This window comes from Sorex fumeus, unplaced genomic scaffold, assembly GCF_029834395.1.
Source record: "Sorex fumeus unplaced genomic scaffold, SorFum_2.1 ptg000054l, whole genome shotgun sequence".
NCBI classification, from domain to species: Eukaryota; Metazoa; Chordata; class Mammalia; order Eulipotyphla; family Soricidae; genus Sorex; species Sorex fumeus.
Genome location: NW_026606111.1, coordinates 26,496,972 through 26,524,577, shown reverse-complemented (window position 1 = coordinate 26,524,577; position 27,606 = coordinate 26,496,972). Strand labels below are relative to the sequence as shown.

Sequence of the window (27,606 nt, the reverse complement as noted above, 5' to 3'; positions counted from 1 at the left end):
TAAAAGAAATAATGTCAATGAATCCTACCAAGCACTATACACGACCTCTGGGGTAATTAGCAATCATTCAAAAGCAACAAGACTAAAATGTTCTATTCTTTATTACTGTCAGCTCTTATCTTGATCAGCATTTTAATAAAGATGGTTCGTTTCTAAGACAGTTTCATGAATCAGTCATAATTACATTCTGACATGCAGTGAATAGTAAAGCAAAACTAAATATCACTTCATCAACCTTTCTAACCTTTATGCAAGTATTAACTGTAAATAATTTTTACACAATCCTACAACAGAAAATCTGCATACTTCTTAGCTTTGTACATACTTTACCCCAAATGAATTTCCTGTGACCTATACCTGAAAAACACAATCAGCCATAATTATCCAGTTTTGTGAGATGTTCAGGTGTTGCCTTTCAGAGTTCAAATCAACTTCAAGTATAAAAGGCTACTTTATTCTACAAATGGCACAATATGCAAAGTGGGTTAAGTAGCCAAAAGCATCTCAGAGCATTGTGGTTTGAAAGAAGTCTATCCGGAATCAAAACGTCAGAATAAAAATATGTTAAAGCAAAGCATACTTTTAAAAATAGATTCAATAGATTATACATTATGAAATAGATCACTGACGACTACTGCAAAAAGTCTCTTAATGAAAATATGTTAAAAGAAGAATATTAATTAAAAGGAAATCTTGCACTTAAGTATCTGAACGGTAAATTTTTTCCCCCAAAATGTAGTTCCAAAATAGGTAATGTAAAAGACTGGAAATTTGTCTTAAATATAAAATCTAGTTAAACATAATACTCTAATTTTGAGGATCATGTACAAACTGCTCTAGCTTTGCCCCCAATACATAATTTAGAGTTTTATAATAATTAATATCTCTTTTTTGTTGAGGAATAATTTTATGCCGTATTTTAGATACTAGAGTGAATATAATTCAACTACTAGAATAAATTGATACTTCATTTCAGGTAGTTTATTCTTTCAGGTCTTAGAAAATTTTAAAATAAATGGAATGTTTTCTCAAGAAAAACTGTAGTCCTGTAATGGACATAAGATATCCATCCATACAGCACTAGGTTCCCAAACCTGTATTTCTACTATGTTTTCTCAAATAAGTAAAGTTTATAGTAAATTTATCAAGAAGTATTTTTAACAAAACTTTTCATTCTAATACTTAACTACATGCATTAAATGTCAACATGCATCATTCTCCTTTGCATAATTTCTATTTGAAAAATAAATTCTTTGAAAAGCCACTCTACAATCATTCCCTACATGATTTTTCATACTTAAATTTGATATAAAACAACTTCACTAGAATGTTACTGATTAGAGGCAAAAGGAAATAGAGCAAGCATCATTTTCACATGAGATACAAAAATGTGTGTCTTCTTTGTGACGATTTTTAAAAATTCTTCCATTTATCTTCCTTGATCATTATTCCTTTCTCATATTGGAGGTGCAAGCAAAGAGAGGAGAAAAAAAAGTGTTGATTTAAGAAAACAGATTTTCCAGAACGAAAACAAAATGAAAAAAACTGATTAAGATTTAAACAAAAGCTAAAGATGGCTTCTTCTGAGCCCTGATGAGGTCCGCTACCTCATTACTAACCACTGAAAACTTGTGATGCATTTTGTTTCAAGAGAATCCAAAAGTCCTTGCTATAAAGCAGACAGCGGGTGCAGAGTCCATTCACTCTTTCTGTATCACAACCATTATGAAAGAAGTATAAAACACTGCCTTTATGCTGCCAGGCCACAATGACTCTTCCTACATCAAAGGAGTTTCACCACTAGGGTTTTTTCTTCAAAATTTATTCAAGCTAAGGGCAGAGAGACAACAATTCATACACGCTAATTACGTCTAATTATCTATTCCCTTTTCTGACCAGCTCCGACCAGTGTTATTTGCTATCTGGGTTTCTCACAACCTCCCTTTGCCCTGTCCATCCAGCCCAACAGGGAAGGCTTTGAAGACAACAGTTGTGGCTTTTTTAGAGATTTTTTTCAATGTGGGGTTCAAGCAAATTAAATAATTATTCTGTTAGTTTTGACACATTTATGTGTTAAATATGAGGACCTCTTGGTTAATTTGGCAAATTCCTTACATCTCTTCATGGTTGGAATCATAGTAACACCCTCTCTTATAGGAGCTTCTCCTCATGCTTTCTTTTCATGATCTAAATGAAAAGTTTATTGGATTAAAGTTCTTCTCTACAGACCTCCATGGTGGCCTGTGACAAAGAGCTTAAAACTTCTATTAATTGGCTTGAGTTTTCAGGGAGGAGAAAGGGAGAATTTTATTTCACATTACCTCACTAGTAAAGAAAATTGCCACGTGTAATTAAACTAATTTATTTCATGTGTATAAGGAATAACTAATTCATATTTAAGACACAGTTCCTTTCAACCATTTACATCATCAAATAATTGATTTACTATACTCTAATCAAAAATAATCTATCCTAAAAGAAGTTAAATCAAGCAATAGTTTGCTATAGTCCGTTAGAAACAAATATCCCATTAGATACAATAATGTATTTTATGGGAAATCTTTATTTTCATTTTATAAGACTTTCATAAAAATATTATTTTAAAAGACATAAACCCAAAGTTATTTTTCCAAAGGTAGGCCCTAAATATAAGTTATTCATTCTCATATGAAGATGGACAAGAAATATATTTTAAATTCACATCTCAAAAACTTTCTGTTCGAGGTATCTATTAATTTCAAGAACAGTAAAAAACATCATGAGTTCAGTTCCTGTTACCATAGGCAATTTTCTTAAACTTCTTTTTCACTAGTTAGTGCATACAAAATAAGCCTTACAAAATATCTTAGGTATATATTTTTAATTTATCCTAAAATTTAGCAGCCATAGAACTAACCTACAAGTCAAATAATCATCCTTTAATTTTTAAATATTAAATACTAAAACTCAAAGGAACTCTTTGTTGATTGGGGAGAGGGAAGCCACTTCTCAACTTAGGAGTTTAGTCTATCCTCTTTGGTACATCTTTTGTTTCTTTTAATCTTAAGTATTAAAAAGCCAACTCATAAGCAAAGACATTATCACACTAACAAAGGGTTAATCCCTGCTAGGCTGACTCAGGTGACAACACAGAGGAGGTCAGCAGGGCTGACACTGACCTCTAACAAGAATTCTGATTATTTGGCCCTGTGAAAGCTCCAGTATTGAAAGTTCTAATGAAGAAAGTGGCAGGCCAATTCCACCAATGAAATGAGAACAGTGGCTGGGGGGGGGGGGGGGGGGGGGAGGAATGGCAAATAAACATTTAGCAAGTCTATAATCTACAAATCCTAAAGCAGGTGGCTAGACAAAGACTGAAGAGAGAAGCATTTTATCTAAGGGTTACAAACCACTTTTCTGAAGTTAGCAACTCAAAACACCTCCATGAGAATACTCTCAAACAGCTCACCATAGGTATAAGATTCCTTTGAAAAATACTCCCCAGGAAACAAAAACACAAAGGCTAATTCAAAGCTTAATTTTTTTAATGTTTTACATAAAGGATGTGTGACAGCTGAAAAAATAACAAATTTATTGAAATGATTCACAAAGAGAGGGACAGATAGAGAATGATTGCACTCATTTCTGAAATATATATGTATATATATATATATATATATTTTAAGTAATATGAGAATAATACCCAAAGACAGAAGAAACGAGGGCTAGAAAAACTGAACCACAGTAGGAAGATTGCAACAAAGGGAAAGGGGGAGTGCAGTTCGAACAGAGAAGGGACAGCTATGATAATGATAACCGGAAATGATCACTCTGTTCAAGATCTGACCACTGAAAGGAGGTAAAGTGATATGTATGATATTTTGTCAGTAACAGTATTGCAAACCACAGAGCCCAAACAGAAAATGAGAGACAGAGACAGACAGAGACAGAGACACACACAGGAAGTAATAGGTTTGCCATTATGATGGGAGAGTGGAGAGAGAAAAAAAAGATAAGAGAAGTGTCTGTCATAGAGGCAGGCAGTGAGGGCAGTAGGGAAACTGGACATTGGTGGCAGAAAATATATACTGGTAAAGGGATGGGTGTTGGAACGTTGTATGATTGAAAATCATAAATAACCTTGTAATTATACTTCATGGTGATTCAATTAAAAAAGCTACATTATAACTAAATAGAAGAAAGTCATTGTTTCCACATTAAATAAGCATTAGAACAACAGTAATCATAATGGCAAACTATCACTTCCTTAGATTATAAGGGTTTTTTTAATAATGAATGCTTTCTAAATGAATAACTCTGTAAGGAAAAGAAGAAGTCAGATTTATAAGTTAATGCTAGGGTCCAGAGCTATAGTAAGGTGCATCCCTGGCACAAGGCCAACCCGAGTTTGATCCCTGGCACCCATAAGGTCCCCTGAGCCCACCAGGAATGATCCCTGAGCTGGGAGCGAGGAGTAAGAAGCATTTCCAGGTATGGGCCCCCAAAAAACAAACAACAACAAACAAAAGAGCTATTAATGTTAGTTATCTTATTTTACTCTAATTTTACCCTCTGACATTCATCAAAAATAGAAATGTATTGTAAAATGCCTTCTTGGTTATTTTTAACCAGATTTCACTCATCTACTAATCACCTAATGCATTTAATTTTAAACAGAAAGAAAACTTTTAAGAATGAAGATAGCTCATCTAAATGTTACTTTAAATGAAAGTACTAGAGAGAGAAAAAACAATCTACCATTGGGTCAAAAACTCCACATACATTGTTGAACAGGAACATTTCCCATAAAAGCAATATTTTAGAGTTGTCCATACCACTACATAGATTAAGAAAGTAATAAAAGTCGATTTTATTAATCCAAATGAAAGAACACCTATCTAAAATATCACAGGAGGTGGAACGGGTTAGAAAAGCATTCTTGCAAAGAAATACATTCATCAAGATGACCAAAAATAGAAGTCCAGTTGGGTGAAAGGACTTTGACAGAAAAAGACAAATGCTGTGATCCCAATTATACATGGCATCTGAAAAACCATTCAAAGACACAGAGATTAGAGGTTGCCAGAGGTGATGAGTGGGAGGCTCATTGAAATAGGTGAAGGTACAAAAGATAAAAACTTCCAGTTAAAAGATAAATAAGTCTTGGAATGTAAAATAAGCATAATTACTATAGTTATATATTTGTTCGTGACACGGTGATTGTGTGTGTATGAAATTTGTTCAAACTTTAATTCTTAAATATTTTAATTTTGCAGGGGGGAGGTCACACCAAGAGATGCTCAGGGGTTACTACTGGATCTGCACTCAGGAATAACCCTTGGTGGTACGTAAGGGACCATATAGGGTGCCGAGGATCGAATCCAGGTCAGCCATGTGCAAGGCAAATGCCCTACCTGCTATATTATCACTCCAGCTCCAAAGTTTAATTCTTTTTTTTTTATTATTAGGGAAACACCATGAGGTACAGTTGTAGATTTACAAATTTTTGTGCTCGGATCTCGGTCATACCACGATCAAATACCCATCCCTCCACCAGTGCCCATTTTCCACCACCAGGATAATATCCCTCCCCCCCCCCATCCCCCCATCCCCCCCTGCCACTGTGGCAGGGCATTCCCTTTTGTTCTCTCTCTCCTTTTGGGTGTTGTGATCAGCAAAAGAGGCATTGAGTGGCGAACATGTTCAGTCCAGTCTACTTTCAACCTGCATCTCCCCTCCTGGGAGGATCCTCCAAACACCCTCCACAAAGTTTAATTCTTAAAGGTTCTCATCACAAGAAAAGAAATTACTCAGGGGATACAGTACCGCCAGCAGGTCAATCTGTACCTGTGAGGCTAGTGCATCAGCAGCCTGATGGTATCATCAGATTTCTAGATACCCCAAAATTGCTGCTGTGCCTTTGGCCAGACCCCAACAACTTGGGGCCAAGTTCACCAAGAAAGTAAACAGCCAAAAGTTAGGTATGTGGAAGGCACACCCACAAACCACCTCACTCAGCTATATAATTGGAGGCAAGGCCTCTCTGGTTCCTGATCAAGCTGCTTAATGGCCATGAACCAAAAGACTCAGAAACAAATCTCGGAATCCAGTGGCTTTTGGCAGAAATGTATCTGGTCCCCGCAGTAAGTTACTGGAGCCTGGCCACCCCAGGGGGGAGAGGGTGCTGTCCCTCCACCTGCTCTCTCTTGGTGGCTCGGTGGCTGCCATCCGCCAGAGGCCATTGGATAGTCAGGTTTGGACCCGCAGTGATGAGACACGTGGGGCCTCAATGGATGGTGTTGGAGCTGGCCCTTTCCTCCCCGTCCCAACGAGACCTCGAGCTGCCACCCATGAACGGCCTCTCTGGCTCTTGATCAAGTTACTTAACAGCCATGATCCCAGAGACTCAGAAACAAATCTTGGAACCCAGCACCTTTTGGCAGAAATGTGTCCAGTCTCGTTAACAGTAGGTTAACGGCGCTGGGCCACCCCAGGTGGGAATAGGTTTTGTGCCTTGGCCTGTTCCCCCTGGCGGTTCGGTGGCCGCCATCCTCCAGAGGCCATTGGATAGTCAGGTTTGGGCCCACAGTGACGAGACACACAGAGCCTCATGGGATGGGGGTGGAACCGGCCCTTTCCTCCCCACCCCAACGAGGCCCCGGGTCGCCACCCACAAATGGCCTCTCTGGTTCCTGATTGTGCGGCTTAATAGCCATGATCCCAGAGACTCAGGAACAAATCTTGGAACCCAACAGGTTTTAGCAGAAATCCCTCCAGATTTAATTGTTATAATTTCAGAATTCCAAAATCGTGCAGCCACTACTATTGCAGTAGGCCATGCGACATCATATGTTATTCATAATCAGCAATAGAAAACTAATTGTCTACGGTTGCCTTTTCAGCAGATCTGAGTGTTGGGGTAAAATCCTAAATAATAATGGTGGGTCTGGTTTCTAATATTGAATGTAATCAAAGTAGAGAGAGAGAGTAACATGGAAATCATCTGCCCCACATCTAATAAACCAAATCAGAAATGAGAAGGGGGATATCACAACAGAATTAGATGGGGGTTTACTGGGGTTGTTGGGGGTGGAAAATGAGAACTGGTGAAGGGACAAATATTTCCTCATTGTATCACCGAGACTTAAACCTGAAAGCTTTGTAACTGCTCTCTCGGTAATTCAATAAATAAATTTATAAAAAGGAAAAAAAATAAAGTAAGGTGGAGTTCATCCCCAATTCAATCAATCTAATCATTGCTGAATAAATAGCAATACTCCTACATTAAAAAAAATTACTGGGGCTGGAGCAATAGCACAGCGGACAGGGTGTTTGCCTTGCAAGCGTCCAACATGGCCAACCCGAGTTCGATTCCTCCGCCCCTCTTGAAGAGCCTGGCAAGCTACGAGAGTATCTAGCCTGCACGGCAAAGCCTGGAAAGCTACCTGTGACGTATTTGATATGCCAAACACAGTAACAATTGTCACAATGGAGACATTACTGGGTCTGCTCGAGCAAATCGATGAACAACAGGAGGACAGTGACAGTGACAGTGACGCCTACATTAAAAAATATTACTGGGGCTAGAGCAATAGCACAGCAGGTAGGGCGTTTGCCTTGCACGCAGCCGACCTAGGTTCGATTCCCAGCATCCCATATAGTCCCCCAAGTACTGCTAGGAGTAATTCCTGAGTGCATGAACCAGAAGTAACTCCTGTGCATCGCCAGGTGTGACCCGAAAAGAAAAAAAAAATTACTATGTGAGGTGATGAATGTTAACTAAATTTACTGTGGCAATCATCTCACAAAATATAAATTTTAATATAAATTCTACTGTAAATCTTAATATAACATTAGATATTGAGTAGATTAAAACTGAGGTGAAGGCAGCCCAGTTCAAATTAATCCAGGAAACTACTTTTTTGATCAAAACATCAACCATTACTCTTTTTGTTACAGTCACAATAGTTTCAAATAATATTTATATGGCAATAAGGTTATGTTCAGCAACTGTTATTAACACAAAGCATTTTCCAAAAGGAGAGAGAGAGAGAGAGAGAGAGAGAGAGAGAGAGAGAAGTGCCAGCCATAAAGGGAAGCTAGGTTGGGAGGTCAGGAGGGGGGTAGTGGGAGGGAAACTGAGATTAGTGGTGGGAAATGTGCACTGGTGAAGGAGTGGGTGTTGTAACACTGTAAGACTGAAACCCAACCATGAACAACTTTGTAACTGTGTATATCATGGTGCTTCAATTAAAAGGGGAGGGGGAACTAAGCATTTAAGATATTTTAAATGTGTAACATTGAAGATTTTCTAAGAAATTTAACCTCAACTATACTAACATTCCTCACTACTGAGTTATTTATAATTGAAATGCTTTTTAATTAACCACTTCCTTCCTTCTATTAGTCATTTATGCTGAAAGTTCTTAAAATGTCACTTTCTCCAATAACTAGTAGTGATCTACACTGGCACATAATTTTCCTCATGTAAGTCATAGTTTATGGGAGAAAAGAAGCCATTATTTTGAACAATTGTTCATCTGTCTATCCTTTTCGCATGGTATAAACCAAGACTTTGAAAACTTTCTCTATTTCTCTAGGAAGACCCAAATCATCCTATTTTAGGCTTTTTGTCTTGTGTGTCTATTTAACACTTTTGTTATAATACATTACTGGTAGCTCTTTCAGGGTCAGGGGAATGAGACCCATTATAATTACTGGTTTTGGCATTTTGAATACACCACAGATAGCTTGCCAGGCTCTGCTGTGCGGGTGGGATACTTTCGGTAGCTTGCTGTGCTCTCCGAGAGAGATAGAGGCTTTTAGGGTGACCTCTAATCACCCTTGCAGGTGTTCCCATGGTTCAAACCATATTTGAACCCTATCAAATCTGGTGCTGCAAACCTGCAAGATGGGTATTAAGTGTCTTATGATATGTCCAGAAAGCATCCTGAAGCTCTAGTGCCACCCTCAAGAACGTCACCCTCCTGGAAAGCTAGTGCCACCCACGAGAACATCATGCGATGACTAGAATGGGAAGGAATGGGAGTGAAGATAGACAGTCGGCAACTACACCACCAATAACACCAAACATTAGCCAAGCGGCACAAATGCTGGCCGACTTCAACCGTGAGTATGGAAAGGTTGTACTACAGCTAAATCTCACAAAGACAATGTTTATGAGAAACAGTTTCGTTCCTGACGTTCCATTCACTCTCAACATAACGAACATCTCCGAATGCAACAGTTATGTGTACCTAGGTTGAGAAGTCAACATGACGAATGACCTGGCACCTGAGTTGCGCAGGAGAAAGAGAGTGGCTTGGAACGTCTTCAAGAGCATTCAAGAAATAGCTAAGAGGACGAAGAACCTCTGGCTCCAGGTACATCTCTTCGATTCTAGTGTTCTTCCTGCATTAACATACACCTCAGAGACCTGGGCCCTACAAAAATAGGATGAGAACACTATTTGGCTCTCCCAAAGAAGAATTGAAAAAGCTATGTTTGGAGTAACCCGCTTCACTCAAATGAGAGAAAGAATCCGGAGTTCCGACCTCCGTCGATGATCAAGAATCAGGGATGCTGTCTTATTTGCCAAGGCATCGAAAATCTGCTGGGTTGGACATTTAATGAGATTTGGAGACGACCCCTGGACTAGAGCCATTACCCACTGGATTCCATGGGATGTCAAAAGACCACGTGGCCGCCCACCTACGAGATGGACAGACTTCTTCGTCAAGAACCTGAACGATCAGTTTGAGGCTCTTCATGTTCTTAGAACGAGCAGGTGCCGTTGGGCTACACTAGCACATGACAGGGACGAATGGAGACGTTACTGGTGCCCGCTCGAGCAAATCAAATGGGATGTCAAGTGATCAAGTTATAATACAAAACAATCCATAGACAATCTGTACACAGATAAGTAAGAGACTTTTCAATAGAACTTCTCAGAAACAGGAGGCAGGCCTGACTCTGCCCCTAATTTATGACTACCCCGGTAGAGGCTAGCACGGTCTGCTCTAAAACACTGAAGTTCAGAGGCCAGCATAGCTATATGGGATAGTATAGCAGCTAGACTATAGGTACTAACAAATTCTTTCACAATTACATCTGCTCATATATTCAAGGAAATGCATTTTACTACATTTATTAAAATCATAACAAAGGGTCCTTAAGAGTCAATCAGTAAAATCAAGATATTATATGGTAGACAAGAAGTTTCAAGTTTGAAGCAAGAACATCATAATATTCTATATTAATTTTTTAAAAAGTATAGAAGTCCCACAAAACCCAGATAATGTGGAACTTCATGATCTTGGACTCTGGACTCAATGGGACCCCCGAACAGAGATGCTCTGCCTGCTTCCCCCAGTCTCTGGTGACTCAGGGGTCACACCCATAAGCCACACCCTGCCGGCACCAGATAATCTCCTCATCGGTCCCCCTCCAGAACTCAGGATGCTCCTCCCAGACGGGTATAAAATGAGGCTCCATGCCACGAGACTCCGTGCCAGGCTGTGGGGCAGGTGAGAGCTCTCCCTGCCCCAAGGGACCCAGCCCTGGCAGCCAACCTCCACTACCCAATCACCACCATGCTCCAGGCCACTTTCTGGACTGCGTGGCTGCTTTCTACCCTTTTTAAGGCACTTCCTACCCATTTTCAACTTTTATTACACCATATCTGATGGGGTTTCGACAGTAGGCAACAAATAATAAAGAAAAGTATACAAATATATGCTTCCTGGAGAGCCCGGCAAGCTACCAAGAGTATTTCCCCCACACGGGCAGAGGCTGGCAAGCTCAAGTGGCGTATTCGATATGCAAAATACAGTAATGACCACAGGTCTCATTCCCCTGGCCCTGAAAGAGCCTCCAATCGTTGGGAAAAGACGAGTAAGAAGACACTGCTAAAATCTCAGGGTAGCAATAGAGACGTTACTGGTGCCTACTTAATTCGACGATCAACATGATGACAGTGATACAGTGAATTTAAAAAAATTTTTTGTTACTGATCTTGGGGCCACACCTGGCCACACTACATATTTGGTCCCCCTAATCAGTTTTTTATATATACAAGAGCATGTGATTTTTTAATTTATATACAAAATATTTTACTTTTATTTGTGGATGGTAGGATAGAGTCAAAGGGGTGGGGCCAGAGAGAGCACAGCACATAAGGTGTCTGCCTTGGACACAAGCTGACCCTGGTTTGATCCCCGGCACCAGAGATGGTTTCCTGAGCACTGCTAGAAGTGATCCCTGAAAACAGAGCCATGAGAGAACCCTGAACACCATCAGGTATGATGCCACCCCCACTTCCCCAAGGAAAGAACTCCCCACAGTGCTTGGGTATTGACCCCAGGGCTCCCATATATATCACGTAAGCTCCAACCCTTTGAGTCACTTCCCCAGCTCCTAGAATATGAGTTGCAAATAATCTCCAACTTGAACTAAATGAAAGAGTAATGACAGCATTTTGTAACAATATCAATTAATTAATTATTAATCACAAATTTTTAAATCTGATTCTCATCTTCTAGGTCTTTCCATGTGTGCTTCTCCTCCAAGACATGATGAACATCCTTCCCCATTTTGCCTGGCAATTTTTATTTGGTTATGAGGCCAAAATTTCGGCATATCAGCTCTTTAGAAATTCTCCTGACTGGTGCCATTTCTACTCTAAAACTGCTTATTTGCTTTGGGACACCTTTTTCTATGCTCTAACACTTCTGGGAAACCAGGGGCATGGTGCCATTTAGGCCACACTTGGTGGTACTTAGGGGATTTTCCTGGCTCAGTGCAATAGTGGCCCCTGGCAGTATTCAGTGATGTTTGGAATTCCAAAGATATTGGCCACATGCAAGACAAGCACCTTATCTCCTGTACTATTCCTCCAGCCCCTGTACTGTTCTTGGTAGCTAACTCAGTTACATAAGTTTTTACATGATAATGGGGAAAAATTCTCACTTGCATATCAGAATAAAATATTGCTGAACTTAATTAAATTACTGCCACCAATGTTTTTCCACCAAATTTTCCATTTATAAGTTATTAATCTTGACAAGTAGCATAAGATCTTAAAGTGGTATGTACAGAATCTTTAAAACTAAATATTTAATATGATAAAAAAAATTCTGTCTTATTCTAATATCTACAATGGTGGGCAAGTTTCATTCCCACTTGATTTTCTTTACCCAACTTATTTTTATTCTATGACTGTAAGGTTCTTATTGTCTTAGAACTTCAGTTCTGAGCAGAAAAATGTTTATTCTATTTTATCTTTATGTTCTCTTCTTATAAATGACTTGCCAAATTCTTTAGCTGTTGTCTGCTTTCCATACCTAGCATCTTCTCAGTAATATTTTTACCTTTGACTATCCTAACTTTTGTAAAGATCTTCTAAATCTCATCATTAATTTTATCTTCAGTAGTTTTGAGTCCTTAACTTCCTTTTTCTAAGATACTTTTTACTTTTTTTTTAAAGGATCTACTCTCAGTCTGTTTTCTTACTTCTGCCAACTTAGTTTTCATCTAACCTTTGAATTATGTCTTCTCTCATTCTGTTTTCTTTTATTTTTGTTTATGGGTCATATCTTGGTGTGATCAAAGCTTATTCCTGCCTCTGTACTCAAGGATCATTTCCCAGTAGTGCTCAGAGGACTTAAAAGTGGGGCCAGAGATCTAACCCAGGTTGGATGTAAGCAAGTCGAGATACCTGCTGTACTGTCTCTCCAGCCTCTCTTCCCTCATTTCTTATTTCATCAATATCATAACTATTATAAGAAAATTTTCTCTGAAAAAGTATTTAATTTCCTGAGGAGATTGTTCATCCGAAATATATTCTTCATGTGCTATTTTTACTGGTTAGTTCCTGTCAATGTCTCTCATCTAATTCTGCTGCTTACTTTCTATGCCTGATGCTTCATTTCTTTTACAGCAGTATCTGCACTACTATAAAAGACCCATACCCAATCCATTTTGTTTTTTCTGATTTCTAAACTTTAAATATAGGCAATTCTACTCAGATCTGCTGAGGTCTTAAGAAGATTAGTAGAAAATTTACATGCTAAAAAGTGAATTTCTGCCTTCCCCAGATGGAATCCCGGTGATCATGACCTTCTATAAGCATGGCTCTGGCATGCGGGTACCAGGACTTTTTCCTGCATACGCGGCCATGCAACATTTCCTAATATGCAAAGTGATCAATGGATAGCAAATGATATAGTATTTTTCCCTGAAAATCAGGCTTGAAGATGATAGGAAAATCTGAGCAAAAGAGAATGCCCAACCGAAACACATCTAGATTTTGTACTTAACTATGATGCTATGCCACCCTGGGAATGGAAGGGTGTCTGTCCCTCACCTGTCCCCCTTTGCGGAGGCAGCATGGTGGCCTGCATCTTGTAGAGCCTAATGAACAGCCAGGTATGAGACTGCATTGATGAGGCACATTGTACTTCATGGGATGGGGGTGGAATCGGCCCTGCTCCCTGCCATGACAATGCTCCAGGTTGCCACCCTCAAATGCCTCATCCAGCTTCTGACCAACCATGATCCCAAAGGCACACATACCAATCTCAGAACCCAGGGGCTTCTGGCAGTAATCCCTCTAGGTTTATTACTAAAATGTCAGAAATCCAAATTCGCGTGGCCACTATTGTGGCCACACGACATCATATGCTCTTCATAATCAGCAATAGAAAACAAATTTTCTAATTACGACTTTGTGGCAGGTCTGAATGTTGGGGAAAATTCCAAGTAACAACGTTGGGTCTTTTGTTGTAATATTGAATGTGATCAATGGAGAGAGAGAGAGAGAGAGAGAGAGAGAGAGAGAGAGACAGAGACAGAGACAGAGAGAGAGAGAAGTGAAAATCTACCATACAGGCAGGGGGTGGGTAGGATGGGGGGTGGAAAATGTGCACTGGTGAAGGGACGGGTGTTTGATCATTGTATGACCAACGGAGACTTGAACTGAAAGGCTTTGTGACTGTTCTCACAGTGATTCAATAAATAAAAAAATAAATATTTTTTTAAAAAGTGAATTTTGTTAGAAAAATAATATCAAAAGTAAAACTTTAGAAAAACTGAAAGGGGAACTTAAATTATCAACAATCAATTGAGAAATAATCTGTGTTTCCATTTTGGGATTCTTATTTCCAATATTTTTCCATGTGCATCTATTATTTCCGTAACTGAAAGAGTAATGGTCTTGCATCAAATTTGTCTCACTAACGTATCTCTAAACACTATCCTATATTAATTACCAAAAGTGTTTTGAATATACTCATCCCAAATGATTACACTCTATCTCTTGTGATTTATTCCAAACATTTACTTAACTAGTCCTTTGAAAAATAGTGGGAGAGAAAATTGTGCATTAGTGGTTCTTTTCACAGCTTCCACATTTTCATAACCATGGAAAAATACAGCTCTGAGTTCCCAAATTACAAAAAAAAAAATTGTGTCTCCTGAAAATTATTCAACTGAAACACTGAGAGACTTATGCATTTGGCAAAAGCAGAGAGCAGCTGGAACCCAATTTTGCCCTTCTGCCATAAGTCATTAAAACACTGGGGGAAAAACATGTGAAGCTTCTAGTATCAGACAAAAAGGACAGAAATACCTGAAATATGGACAATAAATGGGGTACACAGCACTACATCTGCCATGTTGTTCTGTCCTGATGTAATTTCTAGATGGCAGCATGCAAATGCAGATGAGTTGAAGAAACTGTGATCAGTTTTGGGAAGCTGACAGCACTGGAATTCATATGATAGAGTTCAACACAGGAGGAAATGATGTAGAGAGAAGATTCCAAATACCTACATGAGAACAGCTAAAATCTTTGACTGAATATTATTTTGTATCTGCATTAAGGTAAAACTACAGAACAGTGGCCAATGAACTATTCACATAAAGCGAGGAGCTCAAAGCTTCAGAACAGGCAGAGTAGGAAGACTTTAATAAATACAAAGGGGATTCAGTACACAGATTCAGTAGGTTCAAGCTCTACAATGGACAAAATAGCCCTAGAGACTAGTCCAAAACACCCTAATAGTGTTTTAAAATTTTTCTAATGCAAGCTGGAGATGCAACTTATGGGAGAGCACTTTTCTTGCATATATGAGACTGTAGGTTTGATCCCCAGCACTGCAAAAATAAAATATATAAATCACTTGATCACTTGACTTCCCGGTAATCATCGATTTGCTTGAGCGGGCGCCAGTAATGTCTCCATTTGTCCCTGCCACGTGCTAGTGTAGCTCAATGGCGTCTGTTCATTCTAGGAACACAAAGAGCCTCAAACCGATCCTTCAGGATTTTGATGAAGAAGTCTGACCATCTGGTAGGTGGGCGGCCACGTGGTCTTTTGACGTCCCATGGAATCCAGTGGGTAACGGCTCTAGTCCAGTGGTCTTCTCCAAATCTCATTACATGTCCAGCCAATCTGATTTTTGATGCCGTGGCAAAGGAGACAGCATCCCTGATTCTTGATCATCGACGGAGGTCAGAATTCCGGATTCTTTCTCTCATTTGAGTGAAACGTGATACTCCAAGCATAGCTTTTTCGATTCCTCTTTGGGAGGCCTGAATAGCGTTCTCATGCTGTTTTCATAGGCCCCAGGTCTCTGAGGTGTATGTTAGTGCAGGAAGAACAGTGGAATCAAAGAGATGTGCCCGGTGCCGGAGGTTCTTCATCCTGTTAGCAACTACACCACCTCTGCTTTGCTGATGACATCATTCTAATAACACCAAACATTAGCCAAGCAGCACAAATGCTTGCCGACTTCGACCGTGAGTGTGGAAAGGTCGGACTACAACTGAATCTAACGAAGACAATGTTTATGAGAAACAGCCTCGTTCCTGACTCTCCACTTGCTCTCAATGGAATGACCATCTCCAAATGCAACAGTTATGTGTACCTAGGTCGAGAAGTCAACATGATGAATGACCTGGCACCTGAGTTGCGCAGGAGGAAGAGAGTGGCTTGGAATGCCTTCAAGAGCATTCAAGAAATAGCTAAGAGGACAAAAATGTATAAATAAAAAATAAAATGCCTGGGGTACGGTGCCACCCAGCAGGTCAACCTGTACCTGCAGGGCAAGTGCATCAGCAGTCTGATGGTGCCTTCAGGCTTTCTGATAGCCCAAAATTGCTGCTGTGCCTCTGGCCAGACCCCAACAACTTGGGACCAAGTTTCCCCAGAAATTAAACGGCCAAAAGTTAGGTATGTGGGAGTCACGCCCACAAACCACATCTGGCTCAGCTATAGAAGCTCATTTATTGGTCTTGCTTCAGAGACCCATAAATAAATCTCGAAAGAGATCAAAAGCAGGCCATTTAAATGCATTAATGGCCATGATTCAGAGACTCACAAATGAATCTTAGAGGAGAGCAGAACGGCTGCAGAGATGTCTCCCCACCCCACGCCAGGCTGATTTCACCAGGGCACTGCTCGGAAGGGGCAGATGTGTCCCTCCACCTGTCCCAATGAAACCCCACAGCTGCAAGCTACCAAAACCCAATCACCATCACACTCTTGGACAACCTTCACAAGCTTGTCCTGGGCTCCTCACACGAGAATGAACCCACTAAAAAAATCTATGTATGTGGGACCAGTGACTGAAAACTCCAGGCTTCATGGAGTCCGGGATAGGCAACCTTCCCCCATCTCCCCTCTCCTCCAGTTTCCTGGCAGTCACTCCCAAGAACTGCCTCTGTACACCACTTAATCACACTAATGGCCAGGATTCAGACTCACAAATGAATCTCTGAAGAGAGCAGTACACCACTCCAAATATTTAAAACTTAGAATTCCAGGAGGGCACAGCCACTTTCATGGCCATGTCACACTTCACACTACTCATGGCAAGCAAATCGAGCATGGCAAGCAATACAAAATAAATTATTTAGCATCAGCCAAAGGGACAGAATGGTGTGGTGGTGGAAAGATTCAAAGTAATGGTGATGGGAAGATGCAATGGTGGTGAGACTGGTGTTGAAATATTGAATGTAAACAATTACTGTGAACAACTTTATAAAAAATTTAAAATTTTTTTTAAATTTAAAGAAAAAAGGTAATGTGAAGTTCATGTCTGCTTCAATCAGCTTAATCAGTGGCTGAATAAATAGCAGTACTCCTACATAAAAAAAAATTAAAAATTAAAGGATGCTTGGAGGACCTGCTCAGGACGGGAGATGTGTGCTGAAAAGTAGACTCTAGACCAAACATGATGGCCACTGAACACATGCATTGCAGACCACAACACCCTAAAGGAGAGAGAGAGAGAGAGAGAGAGAGAGAGAGAGAGAGAGAGAGAGAGAGAGAGAGAGAGAGAGAAAGGGAATCCATCTGCCACAGAGGCAGGGTGTGAGGGAAGGGAATGGGCATGTGGGGGCATGGGGGGATGGGAGGGATACTGGGAATATTGATGGTGGAGAATGGGCAATGGAGGAGGGATGGGTACTCTATCATTGTATGACTGAAACGTGAGCACGAAAGTGTGTAAGTCTGTAACTGTATCTCACGGTGATTCATTAAAAAATTTTTAAAAATTAATTAAAAATAAAATAATAGGGGTTGGAGCAATAGCACAGCGGGTAGGGCGTTTGCCTTACATGTGGCCGACCCGGGTTCGATTCCCAGCATCCCATATGGTCCCCTGAGTACCGCTAGGGGTAATTCCTGAGAGCAGAGCCAGGAGTAACCCCTGTGCATTGCCGGGTGTGACCCAAAAAGCAAAAAATAAATAAAAAATAAATAAATAAAAATAAAATAAGATAATAAATAAATAAAACTCCTTAAAAGGATCAAGTTGATTTGCAAAAATAAAACTCACTGGTCTTAATGGAAGTAACAAACTTGATATAATAATCACAATACTACATCACAGCATTCAATCACGAATTACTCAACTTGGAAGGAAAACAGGACCCAAAACCAGCAGGGAAAGTCAAATAACAGAAGTAAAGTCATGCATGACAGCGAAAGCAGAATTAGCAGGCAAAAACTTTTAACTATTTGATTTTTGCCCTGAGAAGATGGGAGTATTTTTTTCCTATTCCTCCTGCTATCTAAAATATTTAATCCTGAAAATTTTCTGTGAGCAAACATAAGATTCTGAAAAGTAGAAAGAAGGGAGAGCAGTTATGGACATTACGACTTAAAGAGGGCTGGAGTGATAGCACAGTGGGTAGGGCGTTTGCCTTCCAAGTGGCCAACATAGCCGACCCGAGTTCAATTCCTCCGCCCCTCTTGGAGAGCCCAGCAAGCTACATAGAGTATCTCGCCTGCATGGCAAAGCCTGGCAAGCTACCCGTGACATATTCAATATGCCAAACACAGTAACAATTGTCACAATGGAGACGTTACTGGGCCCGCTCGAGCAAATTGATAAACAACGGGAGGACAGTGATAGTGACAGAAGACTTAAAGAATATTAGAATAGTGAGTTTTTTTGACATATTCTAGACAAAAGGCTGAAGAAGTCAGCAAGCCAGAAATGCCAATGTACACTAACAAATGAGGTCTCAATTTAAAAAGCACACTTTCTTTAATCAAAGGACCATGAAAAATTGAGCATAACATATATACATAAAATTTATTTATGTAAATTATATTTGTAAATATATGTGTAAATTATATAGCACTGTAGCACTGTAGCACATTGTTCATCGATTTGCTCGAGCAGATTGAATCCATTGTGAGACTTCTTGTTATTGTTTTTGGCATAACAACTACACCATGGGGAGCCTTCCCAGGCTCTGCCATGCGGGCAGGATACTCTTGGCAGCTTGCCGGGCTCTCCTAGAGGGATGGAGGAACTGAACCTGGGTCGACTGCGTGCAAGGCAAACGCCCTATCAGCTGTGTTATCGTTCCAGCCCATGTAAATTACATAATGCATAAATATTTTGTTTTTATATGTAAATTATCTATAATATATATAGATAATTTATATGTAAATTATCTATAATATATATAGATAATAATATATAAACATTTTATTTTTACATATATGTAAACCATAGCACAGCACTATAGCACTGTCCTCCCATTGTTCAACGATTTGCTTGAGCAGGCACCAGTAACGCCTCCATTGTGAGACTTGTCTTTACTGTTTTTGGCATATCGAATATGTTATGAGTAGCTTTCCAGGTTTTACCTTGTAGGTGAGATACTCTCGGTAGCTTGCCAGGCTTTCCGAGAGGGGCAGAGGAATCAAACCCGGGTCGGCCTCATGCAAGGCAAATGCCCTACCTGCTGTGCTATTGCTCCAACCCATGTAAACCATATAATGTTAATGTTTTGTTTTACATATATTTAAATTATGAGTATAATATATTTGTATATATATTTGTTTTAGTTGTTTGAGGGTTCACTCCTGGTTTGGGGCTTAGGGATTACTCCTGGCAGGGTTCGAGAAGCCATATAGGGTACCTAGATCGAATCCTCGTCAGGTCAGTTGCATACAAGGCAAACGCCCTACCTAGAGCACAGTATATTAACTGTTGTATCTACAACAGCAAACCACAACAACAAACAACGATCTCCATCCATTCCTTGGAAGGTTAAAGGCAGCAAAATTCTGTCTCTTAAGGTTAGAAGAAGGCACATTAAAACTCCTGGCTGGTGGGAGAAGGAGAGCATCAGGGATGGTCAAAAGGGAGTCGGAATTTTCATTCCTCCATGCAAGATTCCCAAGTCCCTCACAGTGTTAGTGGAGCCTCTCCACCAGCAGAAACAAGTAATTATTAGCTCTAGTTGTCAACGGCAGCTGACAGAGAACAGGAACATCTACGTGTCTGTCAGATATCACTGGCCAAAGAATAAATTTGGGGTTATCTTATTTTCTTCTCTTTTAATCTATTATCTAAACATAATGGATTTATCAAAACATGTTAATGGCCATTCCCTGAACACTTTTTAATATGAATCATCTTTCTTTATATATTATGTATTTTATGATACATGGAGATGCTATTTTTAACAGCTATTTTTCTTAGCTTCCCTGTTTATATTTTGAAATCTATATATACTGTCTTACTTTAGATTCCTGGCATGGAGAAAATACTGTAAATTTACCTTCTTCCCAACTGCAAAACATGAATGTAAAGGGAAAATTACCAACAACATAAATTTTTTTAACTTTTCCTACATCTATAAATAGCTCAAGGAAATTAAAATCTCTGAGAACCTAAAATTGGTCAAGGAAACAGATGTTAGATATCTCCTAAATAAAACAGAAGAAAAAAGTTTGGCATCAACAATTCCAAGCAAAATACATGTCAAAAAGACTGACTATATCTTTATATTTTAAGATAATTTGTTCTTCATGTTGATAAGAATTTTTGAGGTTTAAGTTACTGGGCCCGCTCAAGCAAATCGATGAACAACGAGAGGACAGTACTACATAGCAAGTTTTCTCAAAAATATAATTTTTTCCTCCAGAAATGGTATCAAGGGCCCCCCCCACCCCCCGCCCCCTGTTCAAATCCGGACACCACATATGGTGCACCACTAGGGGTCACTCCTGAGAACACAGGCAAGAAGAGTCCTGAGCACTACCAAAGTAACTGCACCCCACTCCAAAAAAAAATGATAAGCATTATACTGTGTCTCATATTTGTGCTTCTGTTTTGATCATTATATTTTGCTTTGTGTCATAGGTATGTACATATTATTTTCCCAACTACATTATAAATGATTTGCAAGTAAAAAGCAACCTATTTCATCACTATGCCCAATGTAGTACCTTGCACATAGTAGGCTTAAAATAAATACTGGTAGAGTGCAAAATTATTTAATAATTGTGCAAAAATTACTTAAAATTAACAGTGAAAAGAGAGGCTATTTTATTCTTAATCATATTGTAATGAAGACTATTTTAAACTCTATGCAGTGATGATACACACAAATATTTAAACTATTTATGTACCTCAACTTGACATAATTTCATGATAACTTGATGGCAATCACATTTAAATATATTAGAATATTTTTGTAATAATGCTACTCTAGAATAGCAACTTTAATAGCTGGGAAAACATGTTAATGGCCATTATCCTGAAGAAAACAGGGAACATTAAACATTTTTTTCTGAAATCAATGTATAAGTTTAAACATTCTACTATAATATTTATGAGTAAACCTCAAATTAAAATTTATAAAATGCAAACTATCAAATGTTTCAGTTAGATAATAATTTAAAATATATTTTGTAATTTTTTCTATGTACACATTGATGAAAATTACATTAAAAATTCTTTTCTCCTTTGGTGTCTTTGACTGTTGCTCTCTATCAAAATTAATTCTGTTTGAATGGAAGACCATGGTATACTCAAAATAGCTCTTGACTATCAAGCAATATGATATTAGTGAGTAAAAGAAATAAAAGCAGATTTTTTCTTACCTTCAGCACAGCTATGAATGGTACAAAGTTAGCTCTTTGGAGTCCATTTTTATAGAGGTCTGAAAGAAAAATATTGGTATTTTTTTAACTACCCAATTATAATGTTAGTTTATATTTTAGCCTGGCAAATAAAGCTTTATACCAGTATAAAAAATATAATGAATCAAATAAGAAAAATAACCAAAATATATATTCTGGCTTTACACAAAATACATTCTTTAGTATGTATGGTGCTGAAGAGTGAACCCAGGACCTGAGCTCTAGTATTAAAAGCATAAGCTCTATTTCTGACCCACATTCCCAGCCTTCATATATAATTTTTTTATTAGTGAAACACCATGAGGTACAGTTATAGACTTACAATTTTTTGTGCTTGAGTTTCAGTTATACAATGATTGAGTAACCATCCCTCCACCAGTGCCCATTCTCTACCTCCAGTGCTCCCAGTATCCCTCCCACACTCTCCATCCCCCCCCCCACCTCACCCCACCTCTGTGACAGGGCATTCCCTTTTGTTTACGCTCTCCTCTTGGGTGCTGTGGTTTGCAAAAGAGGCATTGAGTGGCACTCATGTTCGGTCTATAGTCTACTTTCAGCATGCATCTTCCAACACCCTTTATTTGGTGCTCCCTTCTCTATCTGAGCTGCCTTTCCCCCTTGCATGTGCGGTGGCCTCCAAGCCATCGAGTGAACCTGCTGGTACTTATCTTGGCTATTCTTGGGTGTTAGTCTCCTATTTTGTTACTTTATATTCCCCAGATAAATGCAATCTTTCTATGTCTGTCCCTCTCTTTCTGACTCATTTCACTTAGCATGATAATTTCCATGTAGTACCACTTGTATGAAATTTCATGACTTCATATTTTCTAACAGCTACATAGTACTTCATTGTGTAGATGTACCAAAGTTTCTTTAACCAGTCACCTGTTCTCAGGCACTCGGGTTTTTTCCAGATTTTGGCTATTTTTGTGAACAGTGAAGCAATGAACATAGAAGTGCAGATGTCATTTCGACTGTACTTTTTTGCCTCTCCGGGATATAACCCCAGGAGTGGTATAGCTGGGTCAAATGGGAGCTCAATTTCTAATTTTTTGAGAATTGTCCATACTGTTTTCCAAAAGGGCTGAACCAGTTGGCATTCCCACCAGCAGTGAAGGAGAGTTCCTTTCTCGCCACATCCACGCCAACACAGGTTGCTTTTGTTCTTTTGGATGTAGGCCAGTCTCTGTGGTATGAGATGATATCTCCTTGTTGATTTGATCTGCATCTCCCTGATGATTAGTAAAGTAGAGCATTTTCTCATGTGTCTCTTAGCCATTCGAATTTCTTCTTTGGAAAAGTTTCTGTTCATTTCATCACCCCATTTTTTGATGGGGTTAGATGTTTTCTTCTTGTAGAGTTCAACCAGTGCTTTGTATATCCTTGATATCAATCCTTTATCAGATGGGTATTGGGTAAATATCCTTTCCCATTCTGTAGATTGTCTTTGTATTCTGATCACTGTATATTTTGAGGTGCAGAAGCTTCTTAATTTCAGATAGTTCCATTTGTTTATCTGTTTCCACTTGGTTGGTCAGTGGAGCGTCGTCTTTGAAGATACCATTAACCTCAATATCGTGGAAGGTTTTGCCGACCTTGTCTTCAATGTACCTTATAGATTTTGGAGTGATGTTGAGATCTTTTATCCATTTTGATCTGACTTTTGTGCATGGTGTTAAGTTGAGGTCTAAGCCCATTTTTTTGCATGTGGTTGTCCAGTTATGCCAGCACCATTTGTTAAAGAACCTTTCCTTGCTCCACTTTACATTTCTTGCTCCCTTATAAAGATTAGATGTTCATATATTTGGAGTTGTGTTGTGTGTACGGATATTCCACCCTATTCCATTGGTCTGTGGCCCTGCCTTTGTCCCAGTACCATGTTGTTTTAATTATTACCGCTTTGTAGTAGAGTTTGAGGTTGGGGAGGGTGATGCCTCCCCACGTCTTTTTCCCAAGAATTGCTTAGCTATTTGTGGGCGTTTATTGTTCCATATGAATTTCATATATTCTTTTTAAGAGAAAAAGTTATCAGTAACGGAAAGAATATCCAAATAATCAAATCAAATTAACTTAAGCTATAATAAAAATATTGCTGGAGCAATAGCACAGCGGGTAGGGCATTTGCCTTGCACGCAGCCGACCCAGGTCCGATTCCTCTGTCCCTCTCGGAAAGCCCGGCAAGCTACCAAGAGTATCTTGCCTGCATGGCAGAGCGAGATAGTTTAAGTCTCGGTCATACAATGATGAAACACCTGTCCCTTCACCAGTGCACATTTTTCACCAACAAAAACCCCAGTATATCTCCCATCCCACACCCTCCCCATACCTGTGTGGCAGATGATTTCCACATTATTCTCTCTCTATTTTGATTACATTCAATATTTCGACACCAAACCCACCATTTTTATTTGGGATTTTACCCCAATACTCAGATCTGCCGAAAAGGCTACATTAGACAATTTGTTTTCTATTGCTGAATATTCATGGCAGAGCCTGGCAAACTCACCGTGGCATATTTGACATGCCAAAAGCAGTAACAAAAATAGGTCTCATTCCCCTGACCCTGAAAAAGCCTCCACTGTGGCACCGTTGGGGAGGACGAGAAAAGAGAGGCTGCTATAATCTCAGGGCTGGGAAGAATGGAGTCGTTACTGGCACCTGCTTGAGCAAATCAATAAACGACGGGATGACAGTGATACAGTGACAGTGATAATATTCTCATAGATAATATTCTACTGGGAAAGGAACATACTATCCTTTTGCTCAGTCTACAATAAAAGCTCCTATTACAGAATTTAAAATGCATAATAGGATTATGATTTAAAGAATACATATCAAGGGCTGGGAAGATAGCACAAAGGGGTGAACTATATGCTTTGTGGGGGGATGCTCAGTTTGATCCCCAGCATCTCATGATCCCCCCTGAGTTAGAAGCAACCCCCAAACATCAAGTCAAAAATAGCCATTGAGCACTGTCAGGTGTGGGGTCCCCTAAAAAATAAAAATAAAAATAACTATAAAAACAAAAAACAAAAAAAGAACTGTGCATGTATTTGTATTAAAATTACATATTTGTTGTTAAGATAAGTGATATCAAGACATCACATTCAACGAAGTCAGTTAAAAATTAAAATTCCATTCGTAGCAGACTAAATATCATGCAATTATATATCAAAAACAGGGAAAATTTACTGCCAAAGAATGATGTTTATTATATATGTTTCACTCTATTTTACATATGTATAATATGTTCACAGACATACACATACAAAAAATATACTCTCAAGAACAAATAAATAGGATCAACAAATTTTAAGTTTTACATATTTTCGTTCAAGACAGATTTAGGAAATTTTTTTCAAGAGATTGTGCAGTGTTAATCCAGATTGATTCCCAGCATCAAATGTTCCTCTGAACCACCAGGACCAATCCTTAAGCACAGAATATATGTCACTTGATCACTTGATCACTTGACATCCTGTTACTCATCGATTTGCTCGAGCAGGCACCAGTAACATTTCCATTTGTCCCTGTTGTGTGCTACTGTAGCCCAATGGCATCTGATTGCTCCAGGAACATGAAGAGACTCAAACCCATTGTTCAGGGACTTGACAAAGAAGCTGACCATCTCGCAGGTGGGCAACCACGAAATATTTGACATCCCGTGGAATCCAGTCGGTAATGGCTCTAGTCCAGTGGTCATCTCCAAATCACTTTACGTGTCCAGCCCAACTGATTTTCGGCGTCTTGGTAAACGAGACAGCATCCTTGATCCTCGATCATCAACAGAGGTTGGAACTCCGAATTCTTTCTCTCACTTGAGTGAAGTGTGATACCACAAGCATAGCTCTTTTGATTCCTCTTTGGGAGACCCAAATAGCATTATCATCCTATTTTTGTAGGGCCCAGGTCTCTGAGGCGTATGTTAATGCAGGAAAAATAGTGGAGTCGAAGAGATGTGCCCAGAGCCCGAAGTTCTTCATCCTCTTAGCTATTACTTCGATGCTCTTGAAGGCGTTCCAAGTTGCTCTCTTCCTCCTGCACAACTCAGGTGCCAGGTCATTGGTCATGTTGACTTCTCAACCTAGGTACACAAAACTGTTGCATTTGGAGATGTTCATTCTGTTGAGAGTGAATGGAATATCAGGAACGAGTTCGTTTCTCGTAAACATTGTCTTCGTGAGATTCAGCTGCAGTCCGACCTTTCCTTTCATCAACGTTAGACAGAGAGGCATCTTGAACTCCCGAGAAACCTCAATGAGCTTGGTTATCGTGTGGATATGGTCAATAGTGCTGAATCCTTTTCGGAACCTGGCTTGCTCTCATGGTTGTCCTTCATCTAGTGTTCTGCCAATCCTATTCAGGATGACTTGAGTGAACAGCTTGTAGACGACAGACAACAGACAGATTGGGTGATAATTGCCAATGCCATGAATGTTTCCCTTCTTGTACAGCAGAACGATCCTGCTGGTTTTCCACTAGGACAGAAACTTGCATTCAGACAGGTAGCGTGTGAAGAGCTGAGGAAGTGTTTTGATGAGTACTGATGGCAGGTTCTTCAGGTATTCAGGTCTGACCTTTTCTGGGCCAGGTGCTGTTTGTTTCTTTACAGACGAAATGGTGTGTCGGATTTCAGAAGGGTAAACGTTGGGAATGACATATCCATCCTATGGAATTTGGTATGTGGGCAGGTGGACATGGCTATAGAAGAGATCCGAATAGAAGTCATGGATAATCTTCTCCATTGCCCTTCTGGAAGATGTGATAGATCCATCAGGACGTCAGAGGGCAGTCATCTTGGTATTGTAGTTGGCAAAGGACAGGCGGGCATTGTGAATGCTTTTCCCAGCTTCTGCCACATCTTCCAGCACTGCTGCTCTTCTCTCTTTGAGGTCTTCCTTTATCACTTCTCTGCACTGTTTTGCGAGCTCGGATGTTCACATGGAGTTGCCTGAGGCTCGCCCTAAGCCACACTGGCGAATGAGCTCAAGAGTTTTCGAAGACAAGAGTCTTTTTGTGGCTATCTCTCTCCCGGAGTTCCTCACACAATCATGGAGGTGCTGAACAAGTTGATCATATTCTTCATCAATGTTGTCAACGACAGCATCTTCCCATGTTGCCGCAATAGTGCCAAAGAGCTCCCAGTTGGTGGTCGTTCTGGGAGTTCTCTTCTTAAACTTTGCAGCCCTCTCTCCCCGCTCCATGAAGTAGAATTTTGCACGAAGGAGATGGTGATCTGATCCCATTTGGAATTTTGGGACAACAGTGACACTGGTCAGGCAAAACCATGGATTGAATATAATGTGGTCAATGTAAACAGTGGAAAACTGAGCAATCCAAATGTTCATCCTTAAGAAAATGGGTCAAACAAACTGGCATTCTATACAATGAAATACTTTCTCAGCAATACTAAGCAAAATAGATGAATCTTAAAACAATTATACAAACTAAGAGTCCAGACAGCAATGGGTATATGCTGTATTATTCAATTTATATAAAAATCTATTATAAATAAACTAACTTGCAGTAGCAGAAAACAAATCACTGGTTACCTAGGGAATAGGTAAGGGCCAGGGATGACAGGAAGAGATAAAAATGGAGACTAAAGGGAGCATAACATGACGCTTCCCATAGCTATGCCACTGGATCCGCACCAGGCTGTTTCACTTGGGGAACCCCAGAGAGGGGCGAGTGAGAGCCCTCCTCGCCCCAAGAAATCCAGACCCGGCAGCAAAAGTCTCCAGAATCCAACCGCTGTCATGCTCAAGGCCACTCCCCACACGCCGGGGGCCGAGGAGCCTCACACAGAAGTGAACCGATTCCTAGACCACGCGGCCAAAAAAAATCATAAGACACACCATACCCATTCTCCAAGAGTACCATACCACATTTGATAGTGTTCAAATAGTAGGCAACCAATCATAGAGGGAAATATAAATATATATATATATATATATATATTTACAGATACATATGCAAAAGTTCACAAGGCTCAATCTTTAACAACATGTTAGTGATATCTTATAGAATATCTTAATGGCCCCTGCCAAAATAAAACAATCTTCACGCTCTTTCCTCTATGGATACTTTTTCAGTGGCTTTTCATAGCAAACAATACAAAATATATTATTTTGGTTCTGCTTTGGGACAGGGATTGGGGTTTGGGATGAAAA

General features: G+C 39.6%; 1 protein-coding gene across 1 annotated transcript in view; it reads right to left on the bottom strand.

Annotated features, from left to right (window-relative positions):
- The window catches only part of AFG1L (AFG1 like ATPase), a 193,548-nt gene that overhangs the window by 97,920 nt on the left and 68,022 nt on the right, over nucleotides 1–27,606 (bottom strand). Inside the window, exon 7 of the mRNA XM_056125103.1 lies at nucleotides 21,395–21,453. Within this exon, the coding sequence (XP_055981078.1) occupies nucleotides 21,395–21,453 (59 nt within the window). The remainder of the gene's footprint in view (nucleotides 1–21,394; nucleotides 21,454–27,606) is intronic.